The sequence below is a fragment of the Candoia aspera genome, chromosome 2 (assembly GCF_035149785.1).
Source record: "Candoia aspera isolate rCanAsp1 chromosome 2, rCanAsp1.hap2, whole genome shotgun sequence".
In the NCBI taxonomy this organism is placed as follows: domain Eukaryota; kingdom Metazoa; phylum Chordata; class Lepidosauria; order Squamata; family Boidae; genus Candoia; species Candoia aspera.
Window position 1 is genome coordinate 49,832,202 of NC_086154.1, and position 15,034 is coordinate 49,847,235.

At 38.7% G+C, this 15,034-nt stretch overlaps 1 protein-coding gene across 1 annotated transcript in view; it reads right to left on the minus strand.

Annotated features, from left to right (window-relative positions):
- The window catches only part of LOC134489977 (voltage-dependent L-type calcium channel subunit alpha-1D), a 160,956-nt gene that overhangs the window by 50,755 nt on the left and 95,167 nt on the right, over nt 1-15,034 (minus strand). The window contains exons 26-27 of the mRNA XM_063292853.1: nt 4,110-4,238; nt 1,019-1,084 (exon numbers count right to left, since the gene is read on the minus strand). Coding sequence (XP_063148923.1) covers nt 1,019-1,084; nt 4,110-4,238 — 195 coding nt within the window. The remainder of the gene's footprint in view (nt 1-1,018; nt 1,085-4,109; nt 4,239-15,034) is intronic.

Here is a 15,034-nt window from a genome sequence, read left to right on the forward strand (position 1 = left end):
CGAGGTAACAGTTCCTGTACATCTTCATCAAGGGCATCTTCCTTACTCTCTACACTGGCATGCATGCATTGTGGAGGCAGCAAGATTTAGAGTGGCATGATTTCCTGATGGGAGGGGAGCACAGCAAAGCAGCTGTTTAGTTGTGGCCTATACTGTGAAGAAATATCCCTAAAAATGGTTGTGCAGCATCTTTGTGCTATGACAAGCAGGCCCAAAGCAAGACTGAGTGAAGAAAAGTAGTTCAATTTTAAGAAGTAGGAAAGGAAACTGAAAGAAGATGGAAAAAAGTAATGGAAAATAAAACAGTGGGCAGAATTCTCACCCCACCAAGCAACCTTTGAGGACTTACTTATAGCTTTCATATACTCTTATGTGCTTTGTTCTTTCCAACCTCCAAACTAAAAAGTGCCAAATGTTTCTGCCTTTTGTTAAGGAGAAGTTAATTTAGCAAAATGTTTATTATATTTTTCTGCATCTTTCTTAATTCTGTAGTAAGTGATATTTAAAGAAAGATCCACTTGTGTTGTGCTATCTTCAATCCTAATTCTTAAATTGTAATTTTATCTTTCACTGCTATCAGGCTATGGCTAATAATCACTATTTCATTGATTTATCTATCATTATATTAATTGCCATGTTATTGCCTTTTTGCAAGCTTTCACCATACAGAACAGTGTGTTATAATATACAGACTTCACTGCCCATACCAATTCCATGTCACTTATGAATGAATTAAATAGCATTGGCCCCAGTTCAGGGGAGGCATTAAAAGAAACTTATCCTATAACTGCTAAGTTTGCCCACAAGTCTTAATGAAGTGTTAGCACCAAATCAGCACATTCTCAGTACGAATAAATATCCTAACACAGGTTGGCAAGAGAGTGTTGTCTCTCTCTCTCTCTCTCTCTCACACACACACACGCCAGTATTCTCCAGCATAATTTGTTCTGTATGTTTAATAATTGGCTTTCATCATACACTTCCTGATCAGGAAAAAAAATAATTTGTTTTTAATTACCTGCATTCCAATAACCGCATAGATGAAAAACAACATAGCTATCAGAAGAGCAACGTATGGTAGAGCCTAAAATGAAAAGAAGTTTTAAAATAATAACTTGCATCTATTTTTGAAGCTACTATGCATGGTCCTCATACATTTTTCTATTTCCCCTTGACAGAAATAAATATACAACGAGTGGCAGGGGAAGCTCTATAGTTATTTAAAATGCTATCAACACATTAAACTATGTTGTACTAAATTATGCTCATTTGTCATCTTAGTTCAATCTTGCCTGCTCTTTTGGATGGTGACTCATCTTAAAGCAGAGATAATCAGAGTATAGGCTGGAATCTACTGGCAGATTTTAAGCAATTTGTAATAGATTATAGCATATTTTCTTAATAATAGCAACAGTTAAAATAATTTTTGCCACAAAATACAGTTGATTAAAACCTAGGAGTAGAATTTTGTGGAAAAGCAGCTGTGAAATTCCTGGATTAAGAACATACAATCTGTTCTTAGCTCCTAGTGATGTCCCTGTCTGCCAGAGCTATTATTTTGTAGTTGGTTCCAATAAGTGGATCTCAGGGTAAACAACCAAGTCCAACTGTTTCATAAAACACAAGGTAGATGCTGTAAAGCTGAGGTTTGCTCATTTCTGATCTAGGGTGTATAGTGGAAATGTATTTCCCAGTGTTGTTACCTATAAGGCTGGGCATTGGACACTGTGACCTCTACATATCTTTATCACTTGATCACAAGTTCTCCAAGAATTGTTAAAGGTGGGATTCAAGCAAGCAAAACATAGTGGACTGAAAAGCTATTGTCTCACTTGACAAACTCACAGAAAATGCAGTGCAAACATTTATCCATGATAAATAGACTTGAACTACCTACCCAATCAGTTCAGCCAAAATACATTGATCCACTGATCTGCAAGTTATATCCTTGAGAAGATATCCTGATTTAAGCTACTTGGTCTGAAAGTAACTGAGATTGGTTACTTAATGTTCTTTTTTCATCTAGGTGGCTACACGATATGGCTGTGTAGTATTTAGGGAAGAGGACACTTCAGCAGGGGAAGCCTGTGATTCCAGCTATATTAGTTGAAATGTTCAATGCTGAAATGTGCAGAAGTGCTGACCTTATTTATATTTGGTTACCACTGGATTATGCTTTTCTGTGCATTCGTAGAAAGTAATTACCAGCTTTTTTAGAAACTGTTATCAGTGCATTTCAGAGAATCAGAATGTATTATTTAGTTGTATGCAAATTGGAAGGCATCAACCAACCACTTCCTGATCCTAAAGACATTAAAAACCTCTAATGGTGCAGTTATATTGTAAAAACTGCTAGTAGTCACATTAAGGGTGGGGGGAGGCACTTTGGAACTATATTTACATTATGGCTGGTAGATTATTTCTACTTTACCACAACTAAACATCAGGTGAGATTGGAGAGCTGAAGTCACATGAGGTTATGGCCCCTAACCACATTAAACTTTCTTTAGATATAAAGAATTTTTTGTCAATTTTTTATTGTAAACTGCCCAGAGTCCCTCTTTTGGGGGGAGATGGGCAGTGGCAAAATTTGGAAAATAAATAAATAAATAAATAAATAAATAAACAAACAAACAAACTCAAACTGAAGACAAAGGGTCAAACTTCTCAATATACTTTATGAACAGTTTATACCTTGCTTTCCTTTTAAAAGTTATTAATCAAATAAATGCAGGAGGGATGTGATGTTCACCAGCAGTCAGATATGTGTATGAGAGTGAGGGTGGCCTTCCTCAGCTAGGTCAGAATTAATATCTGTCCTTCATGTTGCTATAACAATGAAGAAAAAAGTTGCTATTGGCAGCAATGAGAACTTTTCTCTGAATCTTACATGCGTGTGGTGAGGGGAGAGGTTGTACAAATTTAGTTCTGATCACATCACAGAAGGTAAAAGAGTGTTCCACCCTCTCCCCCCAACATCGCCTGTACAGTATATTCTGGTATGGAAATGTCCTCAAGCAGCTATAATTAATGAAAGTATAAATGGGGACACAGTTGTCTGCTTGGCACTAAATGTAAGATGTAGTTTTAACCCTCAGAGCCCTAATTTTAGGCAGTAAGGGTTGCCCTCAAGGATTCACTATCCCAAGGGGTACTTGGAATACAGTTCTTTGAACTCAATGCATCTTATTTTAAAATAACATATGTAGGATTACACTTTATGATTAATAAATGCTTCTGAAACTAGTATCCCAAAATTGCTAATCATTTTAATTAGTAATTGCCATCCTGTTGAACAATTAAAGAATACGGTAGCAAAAAAAACTGAATAAAGAATTAGTACGGTTGGAGTAACAGCAACAGTTATGGACCAGGTTATTATCCTCAGTCTGTAATCAGGGGCACACAGAAAACATGCCTCATAGACTGTTGTAAAAATTAATCAGAACTGCAGAGAAATGGGCACAATTTAAGTGCTATGTAGATAATTATTATTCAGATCTCTACACATAAAAGGACGCGGTGGCGCTGCGGGTTAAACCGCTGAGCTGTCGATCGGAAGGTCGGCGGTTCGAAACCGCGCGGCGGGGTGAGCTCCCGTTGCTCGTCCCAGCTCCTGCACACCAAGCAGTTCGAAAACATGCAAATGTGAGTAGATTAATTGGTACCGCTTCGGCGGGAAGGTAACGGCGTTCCGTGAGTCATGCTGGCCACATGACCCGGAAGTGTCCTATGGACAACGCCGGCTCTTGGCTTTGAAACGGAGATGAGCACCGCCCCCTAGAGTCGGACACGACTGGACTTTACGTCAAGGGAAACCTTTACCTTTACCTTTACACATAATCAGATCCTTGCAGGTACTGATAATGCAAATATATATCCCAATCAATATGATGCAAATACAGATATCCATGTGCATGTATGCGTGTGCACACACACGAACACAGACACAGACATATACATATATACACAGGCAGAGAGAGAGAGATATTGAACCTCCTGATATTACCTATGACCATTGACTATAGTTGACTCTGGATCACTGTACAATATATGCTACATTGCATTTTGATTTCAGTAGAAGCTATGATTTTAAATGTTACACATACCTGAAATGACTTAATAAAAGTCCACAATAAAGTTCGTATTCCTTCTCCCCTGCTGAGGAGCTTCACCAATCGCATAACTCGGAACAGACGGAAAAATGTGATGGAGATTCTAGCACTGTCTTCACTGTTCTATAAGGGTATTAAACAGAAATCAAACCATGTAAACCACAGAATAATTCAGGAAAAGAAAAACAATAATAAATGCAAAGATGAAAGAGGTAAGATTGGAATATGTGTCTCTGGGTCCTTTTCAACTTTATAAGCATGATATGACAGGAAAAAATTACATGCTAGTACACAGAATTTATGGAAATGCTTCACACATCACATGCATTTCCAAGCTTTCCACATTGTTAATAGGGTCAAGTTGAATTTGTCTGTAGTACAGTTTGATAGGTACACTGACAACAAAACCAAATCACTGCATACATTTTTCTAGGAGGACAAATACAGAGAAACCAGTGGAGAAAAGAATGGTAAAAAGAATAAACTTAAGTAAAGGTACAATCACTGGGGTTAGTTTACTATCTTACCCCAGATTCATCAGTTGTGACAGTTTCAGTTGGCTTTGGCTTTAAAAAATTAAGAACATTACATGTTAAAATCAAAGTAAAGATGCTGAAAAATAATTCAACTTGACAATAAACAGGGAGAAAAGGAATTCAAATTAAAGTTTGATAATGTGATGCTGATTAAGAAAAAAAAAACCAGAAAAAAATTATTTTTAATATATGCCTTCATCATAGTCATTTACATTACTGACAGAACTGTGCAAAATGCTATGTTCCACTGTAATAAGATAGACTGTGTTATTATTGAATGATCTGACCATACTAAGATTGAAGATCATTATAGGTTTCCCTCTAAATCATCTTTCTCACATATGATGCCTTCCATATCTTTTTGGATTACAGCCTCCACATTTCTTACCACATGTGGTTGGTGGCTTAAAGATGCTCGCTCTGCCTTTTAGTTTCCCTCTTCTATCTTCTATTTTTTGTATTTTTTGTATTTTTATAATGGTTTTATAACTTCTATTTGTAAACTGCCCAGAGTCACTTTTATAGTGAGATGGGTGGTGTATAAATTTAACAAAATGAATAAATAATTTTGAAAAGTCTTTGGTTTTACTAGTTGTACATTATATTTTTAAAGGGAAGAGAGAAGAAACCACAAATGCAACAACAAGGGGGCAAAAAGCACAGTTCGTATAAAAATCTTTGCACGTATTATCAAATGAGTAATGGTCAAGAAATGGTTATGAAATACAGGCAGCAGATTGCCATAGCATATTCAGATGCACTACTGGCAGTGAGATTCTGAGACGATAAGGCTAATAGTGCCTACTACCCATAAGGCTTTCCATTCTCTATGTATCTCAAATTTCCATCTGCTTGGGAACAACTGAGATAAGGGGTTGCTTTAATAGCCTGCTTCTGAGTTTCCCTGAACATCTGGTTGGTTCCTGGGGGCAGCAGCAGAATACTGGATTAGATTTGTCTTTGACTTGATATACAACAGCTTTCCTCACATTCTTAGGAGAGGGGGTTTACTGGTGCTCTACCATTACTTACTGAGAGCAAACATGGTATCTTGCACTGAGAGACACAATTAGATATAGGCTAGAGAGGCACAGATCAAGCCAATTGCATGGATGGTTAAGATGAACGCTGAGAGAGAGAGAGAGACAGAAATCACCAAAATCCTTACTTAATATGGCCAGCCACCCTGAATATAAATTGATATAGCAATGAAATTTGCTGGTCTACTCATATAAGAAAATCCCCCAAAATATTTTCTGAAAGTAATAAAGCAATGTTTTGACTTGGGTTCTTTGCTTAAATAAGAGCCAATACTTTCATACACAGGAGAATAGGCAAATTAATGCTGGCTAATGTGCATAAGGTACACACTCCTAACATTTAGGCTTGCTATGGAGATGAGCTATTCCGTCCTTACAATATTAAAAAGTTTCACCAAAAGAAGCTAGGTCACTTTGTAATCTGACTACATACTGTAAATGTTGAAGTATCTATGTATGTCCACGGAAAACAGTTTGGCATACCCCACAGGCAAGCGAAAGACTTTTGTTGTTTATTCATTTAGTCGCTTCTGACTCTTTGTGACTTCATGGACCAGCCCACGCCAGAGCTTCCTGTCGGTCGTCAACACCCCCAGCTCCCCCAGGGATGAATCGGTCACCTCTAGAATATCATCCATCCACCTTGCCCTTGGTCAGCCCCTCTTCCTTTTGCCCTCCACTCTCCCTAGCATCAGCATCTTCTCCAGGGTGTCCTGTCTTCTCATTATGCGGCCAAAGTACTTCAGTTTTGCCTTTCATATCATTCCCTCAAGTGAGCAGGCCGGCTTGATTTCCTGGAGGATGGACTGGTTTGATCTTCTGGCAGTCCAAGGAACTCTCAGAATTTTCCTCCAGCACCACAGTTCCAAAGCATCGATCTTCCTTCTCTCAGCCTTCCTCATGGTCCAGCTCTCACAGCCATATGTTACTACAGGGAACACCATTGCTTTAACTATGCGGACCTTTGTTCTCAGTGTGATGTCTCTGCTCTTAACTATTTTATCGAGATTTGTCATTGCTCTTCTCCCAAGGATTAAGCGTCTTCTGATTTCCTGACTGCAGTCAGCATCTGCAGTAATCTTCGCACCTAGGAATACAAAGTCTTTTACTGCTTCTACATTTTCTCCCTCTATTTGCCCGTTATCAATCAAGCTGGTGGCCATAATCTTGGTTTTTTGAGGTTTAGCTGCAAGCCAGATTTTGCACTTCCTTCTTTCACCTTCATCATAAGGCTCCTCAGTTCCTCTTCACTTTCAGCCATCAAAGTGGTATCATCTGCATATCTGAGATTGTTAATGTTTCTTCCAGCAATTTTAACTCCAGTCTTGGATTCCTCAAGCCCAGCATGTTGCATGATGTGTTCTGCGTACAAGTTGAATAGGCAGGGTGAGAGTATACAGCCCTGCCGTACTCCTTTCCCAATCTTAAACCAGTCCGTTGTTCCGTGATCTGTTCTTACTGTTGCTACTTGGTTGTTATACAGATTCTTCAGGAGGCAGACAAGATGACTTGGTATCCTCATACCGCTAAGAACTTGCCACAATTTGTTATGGTCCACACAGTCAAAGGCTTTAGAATAGTCAATAAAACAGAAATAGATGTTTTTCTGAAACTCCCTGGCTTTTTCCATTATCCAGTGGATATTGGCAATTTGGTCCCTAGTTCCTCTGCCTTTTCTAAACCCAGCTTGTACATCTGGCAATTCTCGCTCCATGAATTGCTGAAGTCTACCTTGCAGGATCTTGAGCATTACCTTACTGGCATGTGAAATGAGTGCCACTGTTCGATAGTTTGAACATTCCTTAGTGTTTCCCTTTTTTGGTATGGGGATATAAGTTGATTTTTTCCAATCTGATGGCCATTCTTGTGTTTTCCAAATTTGCTGGCATATAGCATGCATTACCTTGACAGCACCATTTCGCAAGATTTTGAACAGTTCAGCTGGGATGCCGTCCTCTCCTGCTTCTTAAGGCCCATTCAACTTCACTCTTCAGGATGTCTGGCTCTAGCTCACTGACCACACCGTCAAAGCTTTCCCCGATATTGTTATCCTTCCTATACAGGTCTTCCGTATATTCTTGCCACCTTTTCTTGATCTCTTCTTCTTCTGTTAGGTCCTTGCCATCTTCATTTTTGATCATACCCATTTTGGCCTGGAATTTACCTCTGATGGTTCTAATTTTCTGGAAGAGGTCTCTTGTCCTTCCTATTCTATTGTCTTCTTCCACTTCTGCGCATTGCTTGTTTAAAAATAAGTCCTTATCTCTTCTGGCTAACCTCTGGAATTTTGCATTTAATTGGGCATATCTCCCCCTATCACTGTTGCCTTTTGCTTTCCTTCTTTCTTGGGCTACTTCTAGTGTCTCAGCAGACAGCCATTTTGCCTTCTTGGTTTTCTCTTTCTTTGGGATGTATTTTGTTGCTGCCTCCTGAACAATGTTGCGAACTTCTGTCCAGAGTTCTTCCAGGACCCTATCTACTAAGTCCAGGCCCTTAAATCTATTCTTCACCTCCACTGCATATTTCTTAGGAATATTAGTGAGCTCATATCTACCTGATCTGTGGGTCTTCCCTAATCTCTTTAGTCTGATCCTAAATTGTGCAAGAAGAAGTTCGTGATCTGAACTACAGTCAGCTCCAGGTCTTGCTTTTACCGACTGTATAGATGTCTGCCACCTTTGGCTGCAAAGGATGTAGTCAATCTGATTTCGGTGTTGTCCATCTGGGGAAGTCCATGTATAAAGACGTCTCTTAGGTTGTTTGAAGAGAGTGTTTGTTATGCAGAGTGAGTTGCCTTGGCAAAATTCTATCAGCCTATGTCCTGCTTCCTTTTGTTCTCCCAGGCCATGCTTACCTGTAATTCCAGGTGTCACTTGACTGCCCACCTTAGCATTCCAGTCTCCTGTGATGAAAATAACATCTCTTTTAGGCGTGTTGTCCAGTAGGTGCTGCAGATCGTCATAGAACTGCTCTACTTCAGCTTCTTCAGCATCTGTGGTTGGGGTGTATATTTGGATCACTGTGATGTTAGATGGCTTGCTCTGAGTTCAAATTGAGATCATTCTATCGTTTTTTGGATTGTATCCAAGCACTGTTTTAGCCACTTTACTATTAATTATGAAGGCTACTCCATTTCTTCTGTGGTCCTCTTGTCCACAGTAGTAGATTGGTGGTCATTTGATGTGAAGTGGCCCATTCCAGTCCATTTCAGTTCACTGACTCCCAAAATGTCTATCTTTAATCTTGACATCTCACCAATAACTACATCCAATTTGCCCTGGTTCATAGATCTTACATTCCAGGTTCCAATGATGTGTTGATCCTTAGAACATTGGATTCGCCGTTCACCACCAGCACCGTCGGCTGCTAGCCGTCCTTTCGGCTTTGAGCTAGCTGCGTCATCATGTCTGGGGCTAGTTGAACTCATCCTCTGATCCTCCCCAGTAGCATTTTGACCATCTTCCGACCTGGGGGTCTCATCTTCCGATGGTATACCGACATATCTCTGGTTGTACTGATCCATTGAGTTTTCATGGCAAGAATACTGGGGTGGGTTCCCATTACCTACCCCAGGGATCGCATTTAGTCCGACCTCTCTGTCACAACCTTCCCATCTTGGGTGGCCCTTCACGGTTTAGCTCATGGCATCATTGAGGTGCTCAAGCTCCAGCACCACGACAAGGTAACGATCCTTTGCTGAAGAAGCGAAAGACTAGCATGGAATATTTTGCTTACTTCATGTGTTTGATCATTTGGGTTTGTTTTAGACAAAAAAACTGAATATTAATGCATGTTTACTCAGGCTAGTCTCATTATGTACAGTGGAGATTAGACAACCATTATTTTCTTGCCAAAGGAATGATCTGGAGGACTCTGGTAACACCTTTTCAGACTAACAAATTTTATTAAAAGGCCTAAGCTTTTGTGAGCTGAATCCTTCTGATTTCTGGCTACCATAGGCTAATATGGCTCTCCTTTTACTATGCCTTTGAAGGAATGAATGAAACCACCCAGAATCCCTTTTGGGAGAGATTGGCGGTGATAGAAATTCGAAAACTAAATAAATAAATAAATAAACCTAAAGTGTGTGGACAGAAGAGCTCTATTCTAGACTTCATTTGAATGTCTTAATATCTTTCTCCCTTGACTCTTTCACAACTTTTTTGCATCTGTATATATTATATATATTAACATCACAGCCTACAGTTCTGGAGGTCAATATATTGAAATGTCCTTTTATGTGGATTTTAAGAATCCTTGTAAGCCTATCTTTAAAAACAAAACAAGTATGACACATTTCTTACATGTCTAGGCAAAAGGCATGAGAGGTGTTTAGGAATAAAATAAGTTTGTTCTTTTGTGTAAAGGAGGAATGATTATTTGTCCCTGCCATGTATCATTAATGTCTTCCTCTTTAAACTATGAACTGTTAGTCTGCTACTGTTGGGGAGAGTATCGTGGTATCACAAACATGGTATTTATTTGTCAAGGGTAAGGAGTGCTATTATCTCCATATTTGGATTTACAGATAACCGATTATCAATTTGAGTTCTAATGAAATAGCTTGAATGTGATAAGATCTGTTCATCTGTTGCTAGTGCTACATCCTGTTTTCACAAGATAGCTGTAGCTGCCAAAAGACAATGAATTTGCAAAATTGTCATGTTTTTTAAGTTGCTGGTTTTATAGTTATCATAAATTTTGTAAACCACTGGATTGCAAGGTATATGCGTTTGTTTGGATGGACAGATAGACAGATATGCCTGTAGTTAAGCACTCACCTACTCTGTTCTTTTAAAAACATTAAAATATATAAAATCCCTCTTCTCCAATCTGGTGTCCTATTTTACTTTTGACTGCATGTCAAAGTAAAGAGAGCCAGTTTGGTGTAGTGGTTAAGGCATCTGGCTAGAAACAGGGAGACCATGAGTTCTAGTCTTGCCTTAGGCCCAAAGCCAGCTGGGTGACCTTGGGCCAGTCACTCTCTCTCAGGTCTAGGAAGGAGGCAATGGCAAACCACTTCTGAAAAACCACTTTCTTGCTAAGAATACTGCAGGGACTTGTCCAGGCAGTCTCTGAGAATCAGACATGATTGAACAGATTAAAAAGAAAATTGTAGCTTCTCTTTTCAGTTTAATATTAGATTGAATTTATTTTATTTTATTTGAATAAAACATTTATTTCCCTGAGTGTAGAGACCTCTGTGGGGCATGTGTGTGTGTGTGTGCCTGTGACAGATACAGATAGATATACTTCACTGATTACTCAGCTGACCATATCAAAGCATGGGTATCAGCCACAGTAAGATACAATAAAATGAGATAAGGTGAGATACAGTGAAATGAGATAAAATAGACTACAGTGAGATAAAATAGATAAAATATAGTACGGTAAAGATAAAAGAGTAAGATAAAACAGTATAAGATAAAATAGAATGCAGAGATACATAATAAGATGAATATTAAAATTCAAAAACTGTGTGTTTAGGTGAATTCATTACCTTTGCACGCAACCCCAATGTGTTCTATAAAATGTGTTCTCTGTTGGGACAGCCCTGACTGTAAACTTTACACTTCTAGTGACTACATATATGTTTGTGCTCTGAAGAAACTAAGATAATCTTTTCTTAGAATCCCAATATATGGTTCTGCCAAATAGTGTCTGTAAGTACTGAGCCCTTGCTGAGGCATATAATTATGCTGTTGGCCTTTCAAAAGACCATGAAGACCTGGTTATGTGACTGGGCCTGGGGCCCCGAGCATGGGAATGGCCCTGTTTCTTCGCTATATTAACATCCATGCAGCAGCCATGTATATTTATTTTGTATTTTGTTTTAATTGTAATTGCTTTAACTGTTTTATGGTTTTTATTGTTGTAAGCTGCCCAGAGTCACCTGCTGAGATGGGCAGCTATAGAAATTGAATAAATAAATAAATGTTGAATAGGATATGTGCAATGTCTTCTGTTTCTGATGGTCCACAAACTCACGTTCTCTCAAAATATGGCACTTAGTGGAATCATCCGTTTTTGACCATATAACCTAACTGCTCGAATCTTGCTCTGGTAAGAGCTATCCTATGGTATTGAGTCAAAACCATTATCAAGTATTTTTTTGTTTGGAAAGACATGTTATTTTTGGCCAGCCATTTCAATGACCTGATGTTTGCAAATCACTCAATATCGGTTTGGGCATTAACATCCAGAACTCTTCGTTTGAATATTGCCTTGGCCTGATGTCCTGCTGATAGATATTGTGGTGAGAAGCCAAGATGTGAAATGATTTGGAGAAGTCAATGGATCCATGTGGTGGGTTGAAGTGCGTCCATCTGTTCTTCAAGCCACATTTTTGGTAGTCTGTCAGGTTCCACTGAGAGGATCCTCCACCAGTAATTAAAGATCATGATTACTGTTAGACTATAAATGGAACAGGTGCCTATTTCTGCTCTTACTGCTGCTGCAGGTGTATTCTTGTCAGTCCCTAGAATAGTTCTTAAAAAGTGTGCTTGATTTTGTTCAAGTAAGGAGGGCTTTGATAGGCCCCACAGTGTGCACGTGAAAAATATCAAGATGGCATTTGCAAATACGTAACCAAAACACTGTCCTTTTTTCTGTGAGTTGTGAATGCAATGCAGGTAAAAAAGGGGCAAGGACTTCCGTCACAGTTGTGGCTGTCATCTTGCCCCTGCCTGAGGGCCCTCTGGGTAGAATGATAGGATAAAAATTAAATACACAATCAAAATATAATTTTTGAAAGGTGGCACAGAATTTTTATAGATAAATAAATCCAGAGCTGAACTGCTCCCAAATATACCTCTGACATACTTGAAAGGCCTCAGCAGTGAAATAGCACACCCACTGGAATAATTGATTCCACTGTTTAATCTCCTACTGTTACTCCTAAATTTCAAATGAAGTCTGCCCTCCTGTAATTGTGGCCCATGAGATCTAGTTATGTCCTCAGTGCAGAAAAGAACACCAGAAACAAATATAAAGTCTTATTACAGTCTTATTTGATTAAAAGATGTCAATGTTCCTTGGTGTTCCACATCGTTCAGACCGCATGTTGAATAAAATTCTGGTCATTACTTTTTAGGAAGGACACATATAAAGTGGAACATGTCCAGAAGAGAGAAATCAAGAATGATAAGGAACCTGGGAGGAAAAAAACAATATGAACAATGGTTGGAAGCATTTAATCTGGAGAAGACTATGGGGAGACACAATAATTGTCTTCAAGTATTCAAAGGGCTGCCATGTAGAAAACAGGTCCATGCTTTTCGGAACAACAGGCAGTCACCTGAAGTACCATCGCTCAGTTGTGACCAAGGAAGAAAGAGAAGAGAAATGAGATAAAACAAGAGGATGCTTCTTGATCCTATCACATGACATACATACTTTGGGACTGTGGTTATTTGCTGCCCTGTGTAAGGAAAGAAGTCTGTTGTTTTTGGGAATGAACAGCCTTCCTTTTGATCTTAGCTTGACAAGAATCACAACTTAAAGCAAAAAAACCCTCCATGAAGTGTTGGTAATCCATCAGTCAAAGCAAATAGCATTTTAAAAAAATAAATATGAATCTCCTCTTTCTTCCATATCACCTTGATTTTAAAGTTTGTTCCTTTGAATCAAACAGTGTAAACAGATAATGAACATGCTCCTGAAGCACCCCACAGTAGCCATCCAAACTGTTTCTCAGTCATGACATGTTAACTTTACTATAAATTCTTATAAAGATAAGTATACTCCATAATGATTTTTCTGAAACGTTTAATTAATTTTTTTCCAAGTGGGGTTTACTAATTGCCAATACTTGTTTCAGAAATCCAGCACCATGACAGCTCTTTGGCCATCCAAGAACAAGAGGGAGACAGTGTAAAATATATTTTCTAATTGCTTATTATATTTCTCAATTTTAGAACATAAAGTTCACAAATAGCTCACAACCATAAGCCTGTAGTGTATAATCCAGAATGAATCATTTAGATGACTACAGCAGGGGTCTGTATATGATGAGACATATCTTTCAGTCAAAGTGAGCAAATAAAGCAATGTTAGGGCTTTTAACAGACATTTTGTATTCACTTGCCTTTCAACACTCCTAAAAATAAAATGAACATGAAAACCAGTGTCCGCCCCACTAGACAGACGAGACCAGGGAATCAACTCCATAAGAAGGCTAAAACTACTTTTACTGAGACTGGCTATAATAACAGAATCTTACAAGTCTGATTGTGCTGTTCCTTTTCCTCCTTATAGTTCAGCGAATTAGGGAGGCATCTCCCTGAGTTGCTTCTAAATGTTATGTGGACATTCTGGTCTTCAAAAATGTTTCAGCTCCTTCTGCCTACATAACTGTTCCTGCATATCTCTGTCAAAGTCATTTCCTTACTCCTTATAGCCAGTTAACAGAAGCTCATTATTGCTTGATGAGTTAAATCAAAGAAGCAGTTGCCCCAGATAAACATGATACATTAATAGATCAATGACACAAGACTACCTTTCCCATCTATCTTCAGATGTTTTGGGACTACAGCTTTCTGAATTCCAAGACAAAATGGCCATTAGACTGACAAAACTAATATCAGGTTATTAACTGATTAATGTTATTGTCATACAAATTTATGTCACAGGGTTGTTGTACAATTAGACTATCTGCCTCAGTTCATACAAATATATCTAACACTGATATATAAATACCATAAAATATATATATAACAGTAAAGAGCAAATCTAGACCATGAAGATGTTTTCTAAGGTTTCAAGTGCTTCCTCTACCTGTTCCTTATTACATCTCCCCAATTTTTCTCTGAAGGTGTCAGCCTTTCAGGATTGATCAGATCAGGAAACCGATTCCATAGGAAGACTAGAACTATACTTTATTGAGATAAGCTACAATAACAGAATCCTGAAAACCTGATTGTGCTTTACAGGTAGTCCTTACTTAGCAACCACAATTGGGACTGGCAACTCGGTCACTAAGTGCCACGGTTGCTAAATGGAAAATCATGTGACTGCGACAGGCTTACAATTTAACTTCCCATTCGGTCATTAAGCAAAGCATCATGGTCGTTATCAAAACATCACATGACTGAGACTTATGATTTTACTTCCTCCTTCTCTACTAACTCTGTTTGTCACAAGCCGGTTGTGAAGCACCCAAGTGGCAATCATGTGGCTGTAGGATGCTGCAATGGTCATAAATGTGAGGATTGGTCGCAAACCTTTTTTTTCACCGTTGTAACTTTGAACAGTCATTAAACAAGGCAGTCAGTAAGCAAGGACTACCTGTACTTTTCCTCCCTCTTATGTCTCAGTGAATCAGGGATCTTTGTATTTTAAGATT